The sequence below is a fragment of the Colossoma macropomum genome, unplaced genomic scaffold (assembly GCF_904425465.1).
Source record: "Colossoma macropomum unplaced genomic scaffold, Colossoma_macropomum, whole genome shotgun sequence".
NCBI classification, from domain to species: Eukaryota; Metazoa; Chordata; class Actinopteri; order Characiformes; family Serrasalmidae; genus Colossoma; species Colossoma macropomum.
In genome coordinates, this window is record NW_023494797.1 from 16,616,837 (window position 1) to 16,638,100 (window position 21,264).

At 40.9% G+C, this 21,264-nt stretch overlaps 1 protein-coding gene across 1 annotated transcript; it reads right to left on the reverse strand.

Annotated features, from left to right (window-relative positions):
• Positions 1-66: 66 nt before the first annotated feature.
• Positions 67-18,871, reverse strand: spg7 (SPG7 matrix AAA peptidase subunit, paraplegin). Its single transcript, XM_036584432.1, has 17 exons — positions 18,317-18,871; positions 17,376-17,478; positions 16,461-16,544; positions 16,129-16,370; positions 13,232-13,371; positions 13,040-13,142; positions 12,813-12,938; positions 10,742-10,904; positions 9,582-9,755; positions 8,214-8,338; positions 8,030-8,132; positions 6,424-6,534; positions 6,221-6,336; positions 5,491-5,647; positions 3,309-3,472; positions 3,127-3,204; positions 67-868 (listed from the first exon to the last, which is right to left on the reverse strand). Exons 1-17 carry the CDS (start codon positions 18,533-18,535, stop codon positions 653-655), a joined length of 2,424 nt encoding a protein of 807 aa, XP_036440325.1. The 5' UTR covers positions 18,536-18,871; the 3' UTR covers positions 67-652.
• Between the last annotated feature and the right edge of the window lie 2,393 nt (positions 18,872-21,264).

Sequence of the window (21,264 nt, forward strand, 5' to 3'; positions counted from 1 at the left end):
TTAAGAATAAAGAATACTCTTACAGTGGTGTTGGACTTCGTGAGCGGAAAAAATAAGTCAAACAAGTACACAAAATATAGTTTATTCAACGTATCGTCGAATAAAATAATTAACATTCTGTATCACTGAACTTTTCACACCTCAACCTGTTAACAGGGGCCAGATAACCGCCTATCTGTGGTACTTATATCTAAATCAATCAAGTGTTTCACTTTAACTGACACTATATATATATATATTTTATAATGAGGCTAATCACATGAGCCTGTTCTCTTCGACAATGCATGTGCCGCTTACATTCATTAAATGAATGCATATTCATTGTTCAATAATTTAAGCTGGCAGCTGCTTTAGGCTACTTTGTTGCTGCTCTATTGTGAAGAAAAACAAGAGCTTAGCAGTGATTCTTTCTATAAACGGGTGTCAATCAGTTTTAAAACCTCATATCTGTTCAAAATCACTGACAAGAAGGATCCTCTATGGACATGTGCTCATCTTTTCTGCTAAACAGATAAACAAATCCTCCTACCAGCACAGAAAACCACTCTGCAGCGCTCCTTCTCAAAAATAACAATCTAAGCAGTTCATATTTTTCCCACAATTCCTAGCGTTTTCCTCCTGTCTCAGTGCTTTGGGTTGGCATATTGAGGCTTCACACTGGCCCCAGATTGACCTCCTCCTCCTCGTCCTTCCTTGGGGGTCTCTGGCGTCGGCGAGGCTCCTCCTCTCCCGTGTCCTGCTTGTCTTTCTCTGCCTCGATCCAGCTCTGAGGGGCAATCATCTTTTTGGGCCCGTGAGGAGGGGGTCCCAACAGAGCCTCGATGTCATCATAATTTACAACCTCACGCTCCAGAAGAGCGTTCGCCAGCTACAGGCAAAAAACAGCAGAACAGCAGTGGTGTAAAAATGCAGCAGAGCTACAGAACGCCTTGATCTGAAGGTGCTGATTGAACTGCATTAAATTTGAAATGCACACACTGATTATATTTGACATTAATAATGTTCAAAGAAGTACATAGATCAGCCATAACATTATGACCACCTCCTTGTTTCTACGCTCATTGTCCATTTTATCAGCTCCACTTACTATATAGGAGCACTTTGTAGTTCTACAGTTACAGACTGTAGTCCATCTGTTTCTCTGATACTTTGTTAGCCCCCTTTTACCCTGTTCTTCAGTGGTCAGGACCCCCATGGACCCTCACAGAGCAGGTACTATTTGGGTGGTGGATCATTCTCAGCACTGCAGTAACACTGACGTGGTTGCTGGTGTGTTAGTGTGTGTTGCGCTGGTCTGAGTGGATCAGACACAGCAGTGCTGCTGGAGTTTTTAAACACTGTGTCCACTCACTGTCCACTCTATTAGACACTCCTACCTTGTCAGTCCACCTTGTGGATGTAAAGTCAGAGACGATAGCTCATCTGCTGCTGCACAGTTTGTGTTGGTCATCCTCTAGTCTTTCACCAGTGGTCACAAGACGCTGCCCACAGGACGCTGCCCACAGGACGCTGTTGGCTGTATATTTTTGGTTGGTGGACTATTCTCAGTCCAGCAGTGACACTGAGGTGTTTAAAAACTCCAGCAGCACTGCTGTGTCTGATCCACTCGTACCAGCACAACACACACTAACACACCACCACCACGTCAGTGTTACTGCAGTGCTGAAAATGATCCACCACCCAAATAGTACCTGCTCTGTGAGGGTCCATGGGGGTCCTGACCACTGAAGAACAGGGTAAAAGGGGGCTAACAAAGTATGCAGAGAAACAGATGGACTACAGTCTGTAACTGTAGAACTACAAGTGCAAATTTAAAAATACCCACTACATCAGTTTTATTGTAGTTTTCCACCAGTCACATTTGTGTGTTTAGTGTATTTTTAAATATAACTGAATCTCTGCACACGAATAGCTGGCTAGTCTCCATGTTAGGCTAATGGCCAACAGCTAACCCCAAGAGACAGGCTTTTAATTCCACTGTCTTTCCCCCTTTAACTCATTACAATCCGGCGTCTGCTTATGTGTCAATAAACTGGACCAACATACCTCAGAATGCAACTCACTACACGAGTGGTGACCTGTATGTCACGCTATCTTCATTTATGTGCGTAGTGGTAAATTGGTAATGACAAACCTAATAGCTTAAAAAGAATTTCTGCTGGTTTATCACCCACTACTAGTTACAGTGTTAACTGTGAAATGAAAATGAGTTCTGTTACATTTGTGACGCAAGGAGAGCTCAAAAGGCTGCACAAGCAGTGGCAGCAGCAGGTTGGGGGAGGGGGTCTTATCATGGTTTCATCTTCCGGAACTGTGAAACAAGACCTCGGTTTGTATCGTGGTTTCAGTCTCGGTTTCAGAATCGTTACACCCCTAGAACCCAAGCCCTAACAGTTCACAGACACTGGGCGGAGTGGATAGTGGCCATTTAACGAGGGCTCAAGTTGTGAACGTCAGCTTACATGTTTATGATTTTTATTTGACCCCATGTTTATCATCAGATGGAGTCAAACATGTGGCTTTTGTTCCTGCTACATCATCACTTACATGAAAAACGTTTCCATCACTGTTTTTTGCAATGCTCCTTTATCGATAAACCAACTCTTCCACCTCAACCAAGCACAAAAACGTAAACGTTTTTTTTTTTTCCTGAATTTCTGGCATTTCTATCAATTTTTTTTTTATGTGCATTTTTTAAAATTTGCATAAAAGAGATGAACACAAAACTAATATCTCCTGGTAAAATAAAGCGTACAAGAAAAATGACTGCATGAAAAATTAACTGAATTAAAAGGAGTTGAGTTAAATAAAGTGTTCCAGAGACAATTCAATACTTAACCTGACAGTCTCACATTAGGGTTGGAACCAAAATCTACAAGTAGACAACATCTAAATGAAGGCAATAAAGACCGCAGAGGCCTTAATCTGGTAACAGGTTTGAAAATGACATTGTTTATGATGTGATATCACCTAAATTACATTATTTGCTCACAAAGAGAGGAACAGAATTAGCTCAGGTCTGAGAACAGTGCTATATAAATAAAAATAACTATTATTATTATTATTATTATTACTACTATTGACACTACACTCTGCTCAGAGGCACCTCAAGCAGCCTGAACTCACCACAACGAGTTTATCTCTGTTGTCCAGCAGTAGTTTCTCTGTGTGCCTGTAAGCTCGTGCAATTAGCATCTTAGCCTCCTGAAAAGCAGAGAGAGTTCAGTCAGTGGATTAAATCAGAGGCAGATCTTAGTGCTGATCTTTGTGCTAAGCTTAATATACATGGTTAGGGACTCTCCACTCACATGGTCCATCTGCTGCTGGAGACCTTGGCTGAAGGGTCTTCGTCCAATAGCGCCCTGCTCCTCTGTTTCGGGGAAGGACACCTGACCCACGCTGGGCACCATGCCGTACTGCTTCACCATCGCGTAGGCCACACGCGTCACCTTCCTCAGGTCATCCTGAGCACCTGGACGAGTGCAGGAAAAAACAGCCACAATGAGCTTCTCTCTTCAACTCTAAGGGTCTGTATGAAGGTCCACACTTCAAATCCTTCATTCAGGACTACAGAAGTTACACATTGTAACTTTGCTCTGAAGTTTTTTGGATCAATTCTCAACAGATGAGTGTCTTTTCTTCTGTAGTTTTTACGGTGTGATATTTATACACATACCGTGTGGTCTAAAAGTCTGAGACTAGTTTTGCATTCTTTTCTAATTTAATAGAATGATTTTCATTACAGATTCTATTATCAGCATAAAATGGAACGAGCAGTTAAATCTTTGAAATTTTAATATGAATTTCAGAATTTCTCAGTATTTGATACATATTTCTGTTACTTTAATGTCTGTGTGCACTTGAGCTGCCATGGACTTCACAAGTTTGTGGAAAAGCCTCTGATGAGTAGACTAAGTCCACCTCAAATGGAAGAGACAAAAAAAAAAAATCTGACCTTCTTGTACAAAGGCCTGAACAAGATCATTTTTGCAAATTTGTTAGTGTAGTGACATTGAAACAGTGCAGAATCTTCAATATTTTTCATTTTACTTGTCAACTTTTGTTTGTTTGTTTGTTTTTTTTTATTCTAAAATGTTCTGTTGTTTAATTCCAAGTTTAAATGCAAAACAACATCACAGATTTTCAATGTGGTCTCAGACTTTTGGACCCCACTGTACCTGCATATATAAACAATCGAAGAGTTTCATTCCAAAATGCTGTATAACCGTTTAAGAAAAGAACTACAGCTGGCATATAATACGAAACACATTTTTATTTCTCTAATAGAGTTGGTATTAATTGGAATTAAACATAATATAGCATTCATATTTCTACTCCAAGGTTGAAAAGTAGCAACCACTTGTGTAGTGGTGGGTAAATTTGCAAATAAATAATGCAACTGTAACAGAGCGATAATGTGACACAATGCAGACTGAACTGCAAGTCCAGATACTTTAACGAGGATTACCGAGGAAACTTGAGCATAAAACGCTGACTAGCAACAAACGCTTAGAAAGAATCACCTCAAGTCAAGTAGCCGAGACTAACGTTGTAGCAAACAAACAAAAAGCACTGTGGCGTTACATTGCAGGGGTTAAGAGGTCTGCAGAGAAAACCTCCCAGGCCAAAGAAGTGAAGGACAAAAGACTTTTTAAATTAGAAGTGGAGAAGAGCCAAACAATGGAGAGTCCTGTGATTGGGCTAGTTTACAAAGAGGCAATCCAGACAATGGGCCTCATTCATTCATTCATTCATTCATTCATTCAACCGTTCTTCTTAAAATATCTTCTTTAAAACCCACTCATGCAGTTTTCACAAAGATTCTGTCATTCACCAGTGTTTTCTTATTTGGGCATTTGTTCTTAGTTAAGAACAGAATCTACACACACTCAAGAGCACAAAGGTGTGAACAGTTCTGTGGTTTAAGAACATGACACGAATCTGATGTACAACCTTTCTGGTGGATACTGGTGAATGAGGCCCAATTCTCTGTTCGGTATGTTGTCAACATGCTTTGGATGCCAATTAAAGAACTAACAGTTTCATTGTTGGGACTAAAAACCTAAAATGAAGCCATAAAAGACCATGAATCATACAAATGCCACATCCAGGTAAGACAAATAGTACAGCAAATAGTATAGCCTGAAGATGGCCAAGTCGGACAGAGAGCGTACTGTTTAGGAATGCCCATGCAATCACTAAAACGGTGCGGCATTTTGAGATCACGAATTGCAATGCAGGTAAGTTTTCATCTTTTACGTCTATTTACTTATTATTTTCACACGCAGTTACACTCTGCTGGTTAACACAGCAAAGTGGCTGGTAAAAAAGTTGAGTAGGTGGTAGATTCTGGAATCCACCAGCCACAGTGGCAGGTGGGCTAAAAAGCTCATTTCCAACCCTGTTTCACTCCCAACAACATACATCATGATCTTCAAAGTGGTCTATATGATGTGTCTTGGAAGGAAACCCTTCATATATGGTCCATACCTGTGGTGACTTTGTTGAAAGTGATGGCTTCTGAGGCTCGTCCACCCAGAGCCATGCACATTCTCTCAAACAGCTGCTCTTTGGTGAACAGGTACTGGTCCTTTGGCAGGATTTGAGCAAAGCCCAGAGCTGCGTTGGTCCTGGGAGCTATGGACACCTGACCGGGGTGACAAAATCCCAAACATTAGAACACAATGTGCTCCAACTCTCTAATAGCTGTAGAGCATCTTGAAAAGTGGTTAATGACCTGACAAACACTGTGGGGAAAATGTTGTTGTGAGCTTCACCAATTACACTTCTATTCTGTCAAACATGAAACACAGATCTTAACAAATGTTTTCGTATAAAAATGTATGGATGCCCACAAATTAGAACACAAAAAGTTTGTGATCTAGACTTTTTTGAAACCCAATTTTATCCCCAATTTAGTCACTGCCAGTTCCAACTGTTAGCCATGTCTCCACCTCACACGATGCTACCAAGCTGGAAGGGGCTAGGCTAACACAATCCTTCCACCAAGATGTGAAATCAGCCACAACATCGTTTCACAATAGAGAGGGAGGACCTTCCTTCCCCCCTCAGAGAGACAGAGAGAGGACAGTTATGCACTCTTGCGCTACAGATGGCTGTGGCATCACCAGAGATCGAACTCATGGTTTCCTGACCATAAGTACATTTTTGGACACCTTTGTTAAAAGCTTTATTTTAATTTCATTCCAGTGCTGTGTACCTTCATGACGGCCTCTGTGTGCTCCAGCAGCCAGCCGACGAGAGCATGGCCGGACTCGTGGAAGGCCACCACCCTCTGCTCCTCTTTGGACAGGATCTTACTCTTCTTCACACTGCCTGCACATCACACACACCACCAACACAAATCAAGACTAAAAACTCACTGCAGGGAGACGGTCAGTGAAGCAGACGTCGCTGCCCTACCTGCGATAACTCTCTCCACAGCGTACTCAAAGTTGAAGGTGTCAATGGACTTGTGACCCTCTCGGGCTGCGTGGAGGGCAGCTTCATTGCAGATGTTTGCAATATCAGCACCTGGAACAGAAGCAATGCACAGTTAGACGTTCATGTAAACATTCAGAACAGCAGATACACTGGCAAAGCTCTGAGGCCATCTTCAGTAATATTCAGTCATCTTTCTTTAACTAAAGTATTGTAATAGAAGATGCAAATGTTTTATCAGCATTAAACAGCAATGTGCTTATTCTCTGGGTATGTTTATCTTCATGTTCATCAAAGTGTCTTTCCTTTTAAGAAGAGCAGGTTTATCCTCATTAACGATTTGATTTACCTTTCTTTTAATGATGAACGAGGCTTTAACTATTCCAGAAGGAGTAAGAAACTTGTGTAACACTGAGAATGAAGTCATAATTAACATCCAGATCATCTCATATTTGAAAAGATTTGAAAGATAACTAATAAAAAAACAAAACATGCTGAAATCCATTTTGTTGGGTAGCTAATAGTACTTCAATCTACACTGTTTCAGGCATAAAATTCAATGATACAACAGTTAGTTCCGGCCACGCAAGCTGATTGGTTGAGAGGTGTTCTAACCGTGCTGAAACACTGTATCACTCCGCTGTTGCTAAGCAACGACTTTGACAGCTGTAGGAGACGCTCAAGCCATTTGTACATTTTTACTTAATTGGATACTTTTAAGATCACATTTGACCGACAGCCGATTTGGTCAGACTCTGAAGATGAGACGACACTAAACTCCCAAACTGTCAGTTGGTCTGTGTGGAGCTGGAGAACGAACTGCCGGCTGTGCAGCGAGTGGGCGGAGCTCGTTACTCTGACGTCGCAACAAGCTGCTTGTTAAGGAACTATAATTTGGTGAAGGAACTGCGAACATTAAAACATATTAAACGCCGCGTTCACGGTCCCAGTTTATTAATTTATTACTTTATTTATTTAACTGTTGTATTAAAGGAATAGAGCACTCGAGGAGTGTGTTATCGCCAATGTGATGATCTACGGCGACCAAATCACAGCCGTGATGTTATTTTATGATAACACAGTCCCTCTCGTGTTCTATTGCTTAAATAATAACATCAATTATGACGTGATTCCAAACTTGTAAATGGAAAGTTAACACACAGGATATGTTAACTTATTCTCACTTAGGCAATAAAACGTGTCATTTGACCAGGGGTATGTAAACTTTTGCATACGCCTGTATGTAACGGCGCTGTCAGGACAAAACCTCATATATCCAAACTGATTAATTTAGAGGAGAAGGAAAAATGTTAATGACTTTGAATGGAAGTTAATGGAACAAGATTTTTTTTTCCAAGTCACTCTGGACCATTTTTACTGGTCTATTCAGCGTCTTCAAGTTAAATAGAATTAAATAGTAAAATGCAATAAAATTAAAAGACAAAAAAAATGGAGGTAGTAATATTCACCAGTAAAATTCACTGTTAATTCAGTGCCATTGGATGATGCAGTAATAATAAATAACTGTAATCAAATGATCTACGCAAGGTCTTCATAACTAGTGACTGTACGTGAACAGGAAACCCACCACTGAAGCCCGGTGTGAGCTCAGCCAGGCGTAAGGAGTAGAAATCAGCAGGTTGGGAAAGCTTCAGGTTCTTCAAGTGCTGCTCAAATATCTCCTTTCTCTCCTGGAAAAAGAGCCACCAGAGATTATTCAGTTTCTACTGAATATTCAACTCAGTAACAACTCTCACGCACACACAGGGTACCTGGAGAGTGGGGAGGTCAATGAATATGTGTCTGTCAAGCCTGCCAGGTCTCATCAGTGCATTGTCCAAAATGTCTGCTCGGTTGGTGGACGCCAGGACGATCACATGATCAGTGGTACCCATTCCTGGAAGAAAGAAGTAAGAAAGGTGTTGAACTCTGATATAGAAATCAGACTCTCCTTCACTATTATTACTGCCCTCTGCTGACCAGTTTGCTACAGTTATTCAGCTACTTATGTAAAAAACTTTATAACATGGGCACAACAGTTCTGAGGGACCAGTAGGAGAGCTTGGAGGGTGATGCTGCGTAGCACTGCGTTGATCAACCTTTCTATTACAGTAAATATGACAGTTTCATAGCCTTATTTGCCAGCTTCTCTGCATAACACACACAGTGGACTTGGCGCATTAGCATCGCAGTGATGGTGAATCCATGTTTTATGTAGCTGTTTTCAATTGAATGGGTCTTTTTTTAAATCTCAATATCGTTTTCATTCTTGTCTTTCATTGTTTTTTTTGGGATTGCAGCTTCTGTTTATTAATGTTGTCAGTTTCTTCATTTTTGACTTCAGCCAGCAGCTGAAAGCAGCCAGGATCAATTCATAAGTGGTAGGCCTATCTGCTTAAAATGACATAAGACTAGATTATGACCATATTAATTGAATAATGAAGCCTAAAAATAGTATTATTGCAACATTTATTACATGAATAATCGAAATAAAGTTGTGAGGTTTAGCAGTTACGCTACTAAGTCCCCCCACTCATCATCGCACTGTTGTGGTCTGATATCAAGTAGCAGTACTGTTTATTATAATATGAATTTATGATGCAATAAAAAAAAGTGATTTTCAGCTGTTAGGCTGATTATCAAACCTTTTCATTAGTGTGTTATCATTGTGTTTACCTTATAAGATTCTTTGGTCAGTGTAAGCATTATGTTATACATATCGCTGTTGTCGGAAGAAAACCTCCATCTCCATTTTTGTCGTTTTTCAGTTTTTGACATGATTTGAAAATGCTTGTTACCCTTTATATTGTATGTAAATGTTAGGATGAATGGACCAAAAGAAACGGCCCAAAATGACTCGGAACAAAGTCTAGTTCCATTGACTTACATTAAAAGTAAAGGGTGTTTTCTTCCTTCTCCTGTAAAGTTACCGTTTTGGAGATATCAGGTTTTCTCCCGACAACAGCGAAATGTATGTTCTCCATATTATACTGTCTTATTTTAATCTACAGCAGCAACACGCCTTGTTTTGTTCTTTAGTATTGTCAATGGTTTTTGTTCTATGTGTTTACAAAAATCTAGATTCATGCTTGTGCATTTTATGATCATCTACTGGCGATTAAAGTGTTCTTTCTTCTTACCGTCCATTTCCACCAGCAGCTGGTTGAGGGTCTGCTCTTCCTCCGTGTTGGTGAAGCCGGACATGTTGGTGGATCGTTTTTTGCCAACAGCGTCAATCTCGTCGATGTAGACGATGCAGGGAGCGCGAGCCCGCGCCTCTTTAAACAGACTCCTCACCCTCGCAGCACCGAGGCCTACAGTAACACAGATCCCTCAGATTTACACAAGAACCATCCAGAACCACCTCCACTGTGGCATGAGGAGTCATGAGGAGTCATCTAAAATCTTCAGGGGTTGCGAGGGGATGCTAAAGATCTGCTAAAGATCTGCCAAAGATCCGCTAAAGATCTGCTAAAGATCTGCTAAAGATCTGCTAAAGCTCTGTTACAGTATAGAGTTGAAGGTACTATTACTGGTCTATAAATCACTTAATGGTGCAGGACCAGCATATTCATCTGACATGCCGCAGCAATATGAGCCGAGCAGAACCCTCAGATCATTAGGAACTGGTCAGTTAGTCCTGCCGAAGGTGAAGACTAAACATGGATAAGCAGCGTTTAGCTACTATGCTGCTCTTAAAGGGTGGACAGAGAACATTTGAAGAGCCCCGGAACTGGACACTTACTGGACACACCAGGCTGACAACGTTCCTATCTGAGCAGCTTTCAGCTCAGTTTAAATACAGTTAGCTCTACTGCACTCCTCTCCTGTAACAGCACTTTATTGCCCCGATTTAATTTTTAAAATGATTTTTACTATAATGATTAATTTCTTCTCTTTTAAAATTTTAATTTCCATCCTCCTTTACTTTGTTACTCTTTAATTTTTAACTGGAATTATTCTTGTATTTTCTTTTTTTGTAAAGCACTTTGGATGACCGCAGTGTATGAAAAGTGCTACATAAATAAACTTGCCTTGCCTTATGAAATCCCACTCCTAGTGTAGGAATGACCCCACTTAGAAATCGCACGTACCGTGGAGTTAACAGTTAATTAATACAATTTACTGTTTATTAAAACAAGTGGAGAAAACCTGACGAAAGTGGAGATTCTATATAACTACATATACAATCATTTAATAATGTAATTACATTGACATAAGTCTGTAATGTAAATCAAATGTATATCACAGTAATAACTCCAGCCATCTAAGGGTTAAAGAGTGGCAGTTGAGGTCTTACCTCCAATCACCTCCACAAACTCTGAGCCAGCCATGGCCAGGAAGGGCACCTGGGCCTCTGTAGCCACTGCCTTGGCCAGCAAGGTTTTCCCACAGCCTGGTGGCCCCAGCAGCAGAGAGCCTTTAGGGACTTTGGCCCCCAGCTGCAGGTATCTGTCTGGATTCTGCAAACAAACAAACTTTTTGAGCTCCTCCTGCTTCATGGCTCCACTATATTAAAAATACTTAGGAACAAAAATATCCAGTAGATCTTTATAATAAACTGGAGCATGTAAAGGGTAGAGCAACTAATACAACAAGATACACAATAAAAATGATTTCAAATTACCCAGAGCAAAAAATAACTACATGTATTGTACAGTAATTTATAGAGCTATAGAGGAGTGGAATCCCTACCAGTCTCACTGCTAAAAATCAAGGGTAAAATAAGGTTTAAAAAACTGATAAATAGACACTAGTTAACAAATTTAAAGATCAGTTTGGTCGATACGTCCTTGATAGTTGGAACACCACCATGGTGGAGTTTCATGGTGGGGCAAGGATGTAGATACTTACCAGAACAGAGTCGGCTAAGGCCTTTTAGTGCGAGTTTTCAATCATCTTTCTACTGTTATTTTACGTTTTAAATTGTCCTACTATGTAATTTTTCATGTTTTGTTCTCTCTCAGTTTATTTTGTTTCGCTTTTATGTTTTGTACGACTCATTTCACTGACTGTTATTGCACTATTTTGTGATGTACAGTACGTCTACTGGACCCCAAGAAGAATAGTGGCTATCGTGATAGCAGCTAATGGGGATCCTAAAAATAAACGAACAAACAAACAAATAAACGAACTATACAGGTGCATTACAGACTGTAGCCCAGTTGATCAACTCTATTAACCACTGGCCAGTTTATGACCACAGGACAGCTGTCATCCAGATATTATTTCTTTCCAGACAGTTTCGGACAAAACATGATGCCGTGTTTCGGGTCGGGCTCAGACAAAAATTCTCAGTCAGTTCAGACCAAAATATCAGGCCTGATTACAGCTCTAGCTGAGAGTGGTCCACCCCCCAAAAATATCTAGACAAGAGTACCTCTGTGGTCAGAAACTGACTGACTACAGAACGGCGAACACAAACTGTGCATCAACAGATGGACTACAGCCTCTGACCGTACATCACCAAGGTGGAGCTGCAAAGGAGGGGTTTCTAATAAAGTGGCCAGGGTATGTAAAATTCAAGCCTAAGATTACTTTACCACATATAAGCCTAACCATAATATTTCATTATCAGTACTGTTTTTACAGAATAAAAAAGATCTTGTATTTGTTTCAGTTGCTCAAATGTCCATTTCGCTCAGCTGTGCGCTGCCCATTTCTGTACTTATTACTTTTTTTAATCTATAACAGACTCTCTCTAATTCACCGTCCACCATAATTGTCCTTTCATTAAAACCCCATAGCGACTGGTTAATTGAAAAAAAGAAAAATAAATTAAAGGGAAATGGTGTCAAATGATTGGGGGCTAGCAGTGGGCACCAAATACACAAGGGTCCAGTATTTTTTTTTCAGGGGGCTGAAAGTTGTTGGGTATGAACTGCAGCTACATTTACTCCAGAATATTTTAATATAGATATAGCTTTACTACAGTCATATACAGAAATCTGAATACTCCCGTTATGACGATGTTCTAGGTGGAAAAAAAAATACACATTCTATACAGGGAACAAACTTAAATATGTTTATTGAGTGCATCATTTCTATTGTTTGGCTGAATTTAACATATCAGAAAAAATAAAACAAAATATAAAATGTGCCATTTTTGCTTAATACACTAAATTCAACAAACAAACAGAAACTGGGCACTAAAATGAGCATTTACTTGACCAGGGGCGCTCAAACTTTTGCATTCAACTGTATACTGCAGTTAGACTGCCTATTTGCTATATAGAACAAAGTGATTCTGTGGTCAGAAAATGACCATTAATGAATGATGGCCAAAACTGTGCATCAGGTGGGACTGTACATCTCAAGCTTAAGCGAGGGGTTTCTAATAAAGTGGCCACTTCCACTGACAGTCTGTTTACCTTCAGGTAGTCCACAAACTCCTTCACCTCCATCTTGGCCTCGTGCATCCCCGCTACATCTTTAAAGCTCACGCCTTTCCCGGATTTCCCATCGACAATGGTGAACTTGGCCATCTTCAGCTGATTCTAAGTATATGAAGGGGAAAATAAAGTAATAAATCAATTCATAACTCAACAGAGAATAAAACACAATCATTTAGAAGAAATTCAGAACAGCCAGAACTTACAAAAGCGCTGAATCCCCCCTCTCGTCCTCCCATTCCTGCCAGGCGGAAGATGTACCACAGGATTGCTACGCCAATAGCAGCCATCCCGAGAGCGTAGAGGGCGCTGCAACAGCACAGACCAAATACATATCATTGCCAGAGGAGCTGAATCACTACTTACTACTTACAATAGTAACAACTGTGGCTACTCACTTCCCAAAGAAGCCTGTGCGTTTGTAGGACACTGGGATTCTGTCCTTAGTGTCTATATTGAGCTGCTCCTCTGCAGCACGCAGCTTCTCCTCAAACTTGTCAATGTTGGCCACCTGCATGCGGTACATCAGGGCAAGTCTCTGCAAACCAGAGCAGAGCAATTACGCTACAGGCGGTGGCCTCACAACGGTCAAGGCTATATCTGAGGTAGTATAGCATGATTAGAAATAATGAACAGGCTGCACAACTTGTAGAAACACCAAAAAAACAATCACACATACAGAAAAAGTCAGTCTTCTGAGGATGTAGAAGGCGCAGTCATGGGCTGGAGGTTAGGGAACCAGCCTTGTGACCGGATGGTCGCCGGTTTGATCTCCTGAGCCGACAGTTCGTGACTGAAGTGCCCTTGAGCAAGACGCCTAACCCCCAACTGCTCCCCGGGCGCTGCGGATAGGGCTGCCCACTGCTCTGGGCAAATGTGCTCACTGCCCCCTAGTGAGAGTTCACTAGTGTGTATGTGACGTTTCACTGCACGGACGGGTCAAAATGCGGAGGTGAAACTAATAAGCGTCTCTTAATCTTAATGTGAGTGAATTATCTACTCACATCTTCTTTTAAACAGAACCTGGTAAGATGACGTGTTCGGTAACTCAAATTTGCTGCTTTAATTTTGTACTGAGCGAAGAGGCTAACATAGCTAACAAGTAAAGAAGTCTTAAGCCCTATTCAGATGGGAGTAGGTTAACATGAGGAGGTGCTGCCGGTGTTTTTCAGTGGTTTTAGTCTTGCCTGAATGCGCCATGTCAGTAAAGATTCCGCCGCCTTTTACCTCCCATAAAACGAGCCGTAGAAATAACCTCAGGCTATATTAATTCCATGCGATCAGATATTTTGGCCATTTATGAAAAAGGAGTTTTTTTTAAGTATGACAGCACTTGAAGAAGTGTTTGTATTCTCTGTAACTAAAATCAAGCCAATATGTAACATGACTGTCCTGTTTCACGCGCATAACGCTGAAAAAAGTTTGATTTTATGTGGTGAAGTTAACTGTCGGCTGTGAATTCCCAAACTAACGCTGATACTAATGCCGCGTTCACTTGAGACAGCTCAGTAAATGGTTAGGGTAAACAAATGTGACGACCCTCCAGGCTGTGTGGTTTGTTCTGCCTTGAGTGTGTTGCAGGTGAAATTGGGATGTGGAGCTTGGACCTAACTTTACTGCAGGTTTGTTTTCCGCCCACCTTGGGGCTACTGCTGCCGTGGATCCAGCGAGTGGGCTTTACTGGGATGGGCTTCAACCATTAATGGTTGGCTCATTTCAGTAGGGCTATCTCTGTGGTTCGCAAACTGTTTCTGAGTAGTTTTTAAGTTTTTGCGATAACTTGTACTCGTCTTCCTCAACTGCTTGTTCTGAACCGAACGGAGGCCGATCTGTAACACAAAATGAAGGCTAATTTAAATGTCTAAATGTTTTCGACTCTTGTTTGGAATGAAGGTGGTGCATAAACCGTGTAGGCACTCCCATCTCTGTTATCTATACTGAGATTTCTAATCCCATGTGAGTCGGTCATAAACATTACAGACATCCTGTGGTAAACTGGCATTAGCCACCTCCCCAGGGAAATGAATCCCATCACCCAAAATTAGAAATGGGACAGAGTCGATCCAATATCGGTATTGGGACTGATAGAGACGTAATTCACTAATCGGATATCGGACGGACCGGGCCGATCCAGCACAACAACGTAGCATGAAACGTCACCGATCCAGATTCCCTTCCACATCTTACTAAGAACCCGCGGCAGCTTCAGTCTCTAACTAAGAGAGCAAATAACAGGAGTTGTTGGTTTGACTAAAATGTCATTTGTTTGGAGATATTTTTGTCTGGAAATGCCGAAAAGCCAGACCGCTACTTGTAACGCGTGTAAGGCCATCGTGCCGAGGGGTGGAAGTACAGCTGCGTCATACATACAACCAGTTTAATGAAGCACCTGAAGAGGTTTCACAGGAAAGAGTACCAAGAGTTCAGTCTAGCTAACAGACAGGAAGACACCGCCAGGCAGCAACTCTCACTGAGGCTTTACAGGCGATAAATTTCCAGAAGACGACCCAAAGGCTAAAGGGATCACAGAGAAGTTGCTCAGCTTCATTATACTCGATGACCAACTGCTATCCATAGTGGAAAATATCGGATTTCGTAGGCTGTTGGAGAACTTAGAGCCCAGGAATAATCTCCATCCTGAAAACACATTTCAGAGAGTGCTATACCCGAACTGTACAGCCGAGTATCATCACAGTTAGCGGCACAGTTAGACGTAAAAGCCATGAGCTTCACAACTGATAAAGCTCAGATGAGAGTCCAGTGTCTCTCATAAGTCTCACTGTACACTGGGTGAACTACTACAGGGTGCAGTGCATCAGGTGAAAGAGTGCAGGGGGTCACACACCAGCAGTTCAGCTGCAGCATCCATTACAGACATGCTTAGTGACTGGAAGTTTAAACACCTTAAACACGAACTTAAACACAATACCAATAATGATAATAATAATAATAATAATAATAATAATAATAGTAACATTAAAGTAAAAAGAGCTCTTTTATCGGAATCTGTATTGGTGGTCGTGTATCAGAATCGGATCAGACCTGAAAAAATGCGGATCGGCCCATCACTACCCAAAATCGAACTTTCTAGCTTTGTAGTTACAATAAAAAACAAAACACACAAAATTTGGTCACCAAACACGACTTGGCTGATTGGCTACATTTGAAGTAAGCAAATTTAATTTTTCAGTGAACTTCTCCTTTAAACTGACCATGAAGTTTGCTCAATGACCCATGAACAGAGTTGTGTTGTAAGCCCTCTGGGCTGCCCAGGTTCAGTAAAGAGAGTCCTCACCGGTCTGCCGAAGATGACCGCTCCGGGGTGGAGGTAGATCTCCACGATGTCGCTCTCTGGGACGACCTGCACCCGCGACACCTCTCCTTTAGCCAGCATCTCATTCACAAAGTCGTTCCAGGATATGTTCCCCCCGCTGGTGTTGATGGAGTTCAGCAGGCTCATGATGACGGCGATGATAAAGAGGGTCCGCAGACGCTCCCGGTACATCTGATCCTCCTGCTCACGTCTCTTCTTCTCCTCTGAAAGCGAGACACGACGAGACAAACAGTTAAGCTAATACATAATAACACGCTACCAGAATAATCAGAGAATGCGACAAATGTAGGTACCTTCGTCCTCCTCCGGCGTTTTCCCTTTCGCTCCATTTTTCTTCTCTTGTCTTCTAGAAGATGTGCTGAAATAATATGTACCACCTGATTGGAAGGAGACAAACTCAAGTCCATTAATGGAAACTAAGCTATAAAACGGCCAGTTCTGTTTTTGTGAAGCGATGAAAAACAATGCGTTTTCATACAACAGACTACAGTTCAGCCCATTCACGCCAGTGTTATAAGGAGTGTTTCAGCCTGGAGTTCTTTTTGAATGAGAGGCAATACAGGACAGCCAACCAGAACAGAGCTCATTTACATAAATCAGTCTTAAAGGCACAGTAACAGTGGCAAAGACAGGTTGGAAAACTGTTGTGTGAAAATAAATTATGATTATGGATTTGGTTCTGTGTTGAAGTTAAGGTTAGGATTATGATTAGGTTCTGTGTTGAGATTAAGGTTAGGATTAGGGCCAGGGTTAGGATTAGGATTAGGTGTTGGGTTGAGGTTAAGGTTAGGGTTAGGATTAGGTGTTGGGTAAGGTTGGTAAGGTTAGGTTTTGCGTAATGGACGTAACATATTAACAACACATCTACTTAACGTAAGTAATGTATCAACAGAACATCTACAAGATATTTACTTCAGTGTATTCAGACGCTTCACTGCAGCTACTTCACTGATATGTTGTTGATGTGTTACTGATGATCTGTTAAGAGTTTATTAATCATCTACAAAGGATCACTGAAAAATAAGTGGAGCTCAAGACGAATAAACAAGAACAACATACAGTATGGGCCCTTTAACGCCCCTGATTCAGATCACCAGCTATTTACAGAGGCCTTCAGGAGCTGAATTCAGAGGCACACAGCAACAAGCTGCTTACATTACTGCTGTGGTTTGTTTACCAGCTTCATTATTTAGCAACTCAGCACTTACCAAGAATTTTCCACAATCCCACCGGATTAGTTCCCAGACCGTTTCTGCACACTGCTCCGCTCAGCGCCTGGAACTCTGGACTCAGTGGTCTGTTCAGGAGTTGCTGTACCAGTTAACATACAGACATGTGTGGAAATAAGACACGGGATTAAATAAGCAGAGCTAACACAGTGATCATACTCCACTCTCTTAACAAAGAGGGTTCTTTAAGAGTTCTTTAGTAAAAGCAATGACTTTATTGTGAACCATGAGTTCTATAAAGAACCATTTGCATGCTTATGTGGTTCTCTGCATGGTGAAATGGTTCTTCAGATTGATGAACAATGTGTTGTATATGGTTCTATATAGGACCTTTATGAAAATGGATTTGTATAGCATCAAAAAAGGTTCTGCTATTCTTACAAGTTTGGCATCTTAACAACAGCAGAACCCCTTTTGCTTCTATATAGAACCAGAGGTTCTGTATGGAATCATATACAACACATTCCCCATCAATCTGAAGAACCAGTTCACCATGCAAAGAACAACTGAAGCACGAAATGCTTCTATATAGAACTCATGGTTCTAAACAGAACCACTGTCTTGACTAAGGTACCCTTGAAGAACCATCTCTTTTTAAGAGTGCATATAGAACCTCTTCAAAAAGCAGCAAAAAGTGGTTATGCTTAGTCTTGACATCTTAACCAAAAGAACCATTTAAGCATGCAAACGGAATAGAAGTCAGGGTTCTAAACAGAACCATTCTCTTTACCAAAAAACCCTTACAGAACCGTACTTGTTAAGAGTGTAGTATCACAGATCACTGAATATTCACCAGCTTCTCGATCGAATGTTCCCGTTCCACCTTAAATGGACCAATTACCGTTGCACTATTTAAGGTGGAACGGGAAAGTTCGGACGAGAAGCTGACTCCAGTCTTTCGTAATCAGTAGCTGCCTCACCTGAATGATTCCTGACTTTAGGCCACGTTTGGACTGCTGGACAAACAGCCATCCACACCCACATTTCGTACATGACGGAGTGGTTCCTAGTGTTGTCCTGAGGAGAGACTTGTCGCGTCCTTCGTGGAGAAACGCGTTACGAGAGCACGGAGACCAAACGCTGCTGCGGCTGCTAACGTGTTTACTGTATCTGCTCCCGAACCGCAGCAGCGCTGCCATGTTTCTGCGCTTCCTCTCTCCGTCTCTTACTTTAACTGCGAGAGAAACAAACCCCCTCGGCTAAAACACCATCTTTAAAACCGCCTTGGTGCTGTTAATGCTCTGGTCCGACGCTTCGAGGATGACCGCCAGCTACATAACTGACTGTTGTTCAACACCAAATAGCCAAAGATATTTGAGGTTGACGGCGCTCATACTTCCTAAACGGATCATTGTTATTGTTCTTATTTTGCTTGCGCATGCGTGAACACGATTTGGAGTAAAACAGACTGTGTGAATTTTCACGATATATTATGAATGATTAATAATATTTAAAAATATCAGCTGCAAACAAATATGTTTAAGTTCACATAGACGTCGGTCGAGATGCCTGTCTAGGATTTCGAAATATCTTCGTTCGAACTTTCACCGTCAGTAACAGCCAATCGCGATGAAGGACGGTTGAGAGAGGTGTTCTGGGAAATGTAGTTTTGCGTAGCCTTCTACGCGTCTAGTGCAGGATATGTTGATGAATCGAAAACTACAACGAACGTTATTGGCCGTGCGTGGTGATGTAAATAAAACTAGCCACGTCAGACGGACTAAATATCGGTTTTTTGCTAATTTAAAAGATCTTTATACTTAAATATTGTTATAATAAATAATAATAATAATAATAATAGCATGAAATACTAATAGGACGTATTGTACGTATCCCCTAAAATGTGAAATGGTATGTTTTATATGCTTATTAAAATCTTTTTGAAAGGTACTTATTTATTTTTATTAACATTTTTCTGTGCATTATATTATTTGTTTACATCATATGTATTTTCATACATTTGTGCGTCAATTACTTGTGTTTCCAATAAAAAATTGAGTTTGTTTGGACCCTTTCTGAATATGCGTTTTAAAAAAAGTAATACTATAAAAATGTCATATGTTATATCTGATATATTATAATAAATTGGTTTAAACTTTACCGGTTTTAACTTTAAACTTAACTGACTTTTTCGTTCACACCTCATACTCTGAAACTGTCCAGGACAGTCTAGCATTTCCATTATATATACAGACTCTCAGTCTGGTGTAATTAGAGAACGTGTGAATATGAATTTATTAAATATGCTCTATAGTGTGGCTGGATTTCATTTCAGCAGGTACAGACTAGAAACGGTGTATTTGATAGGTAAGTATAATACATCAACGTACGTACTGTTGTCATATGTTTCTTCCTGTGTAGAGCTGGTTACGCTACATGTGTTCTGAACAGCAGGGGGCGCCATTGCATAGATATTTCATTAAATATGTTTCGGCATTAAGGGTACCTATCCTAAAAACGTTACGAACGTAGATTTATATGTAGATGAATATTAATCTTAATAAATATATATCGTATACGAAAAAGTACACAAATATCTATTATTTAAGACACTAACTTCGGTATTCTCTATAATTCGGTCCAACAGACACCTTAAACTCTAAAAACAATGTTATTTATTGTTGAAATGGTGCTCTCCGTGTCATTGTGGGTCAAAAGAGCATTTTACTGTTTATTAAAAAGTGTTTAGCAGGCTTGAGTCACACTGGCGCCGATGTTTGAGTGAGATAGGCCGCATTCCAATCTGCATGCATCTGCTGTAGGACACTTAGCTAATACCTAGTTGCATTCTAGAGTGCTTAGTTAGTGTGTACCTGTGTTCTAGAGTGCTAAGTTAGTGTGTACTTGTGTTCTGTTGTGCTTAGCTAGTGCATACAAGTGTTCTAGAATGCTTAGCCAGTGCATACATGTGTTCTAGAATGCTTAGCTAGTGCATACAAGTGTTCTAGAATACTTAACTAGTGCATACCTGTGTTCTAGAATACATAACTAGTGCATATGTGCTCTAGAATACTTAACTAGTGCATGCGTGTTCTAGAATACTTAACTAGTGCATATGTGCTCTAGAATGCTTAACTAGTGCATATGTGCTCTACAATGCTTAACTAGTGCATACCTGTGTTCTAGAATACTTAACTAGTGCATATGTGCTCTAGAATACTTAACTAGTGCATGCGTGTTCTAGAATACTTAACTAGTGCATATGTGTTCTAGAATACTTAACTAGTGCATATGTGTTCTAGAATGCTTAACTAGTGCATATGTGTTCTAGAATGCTTAACTAGTGCATATGTGCTCTACAATGCTTAGCCAGTGCATACCTTTATTCTATCATTCTTAACTAATGCATACTTGTGTACTAGAAGCTGGTGTACGTTTATGGCCCAGAACCCAGCCTATTCAAAGAATTGTGGCTCTAAGAACCGCATGTTCTGTTTCTAAGAGCTTTTGCTGCGTTCAGTCACACGGTGCTGTTTGAGAAAGTGCACTAACTCCTGCATGATGTTTTCACTTCACGCTTGTGCATAAGCCAGTCGAACAAGCTGACCAACATGTGAACCGCAAGTGTCACTTATAGTTTAGTGAAAGGAAAGCAATGATGACATCAAAGCATGTCCTGACTGCACGGTGTCGACTGTACTGAGTACCTACAGACTGGAGAGATTACATCAGCCGGTGTGCTGGTGTACGGGGCCCTGCTGGTGACATCCCGCATAAATAAAAACAATGCGTGTACTTAGGAAGGTGTGGGAACGAGATAAATCATGGCCACAACTTAGTAAGGTGTGGGAATGAGATCATGCCCCATTCAGCTGTGGTCAAGACTTAATTATATCATTCCCACACCTTACTAAGTTCTTGCCATGCA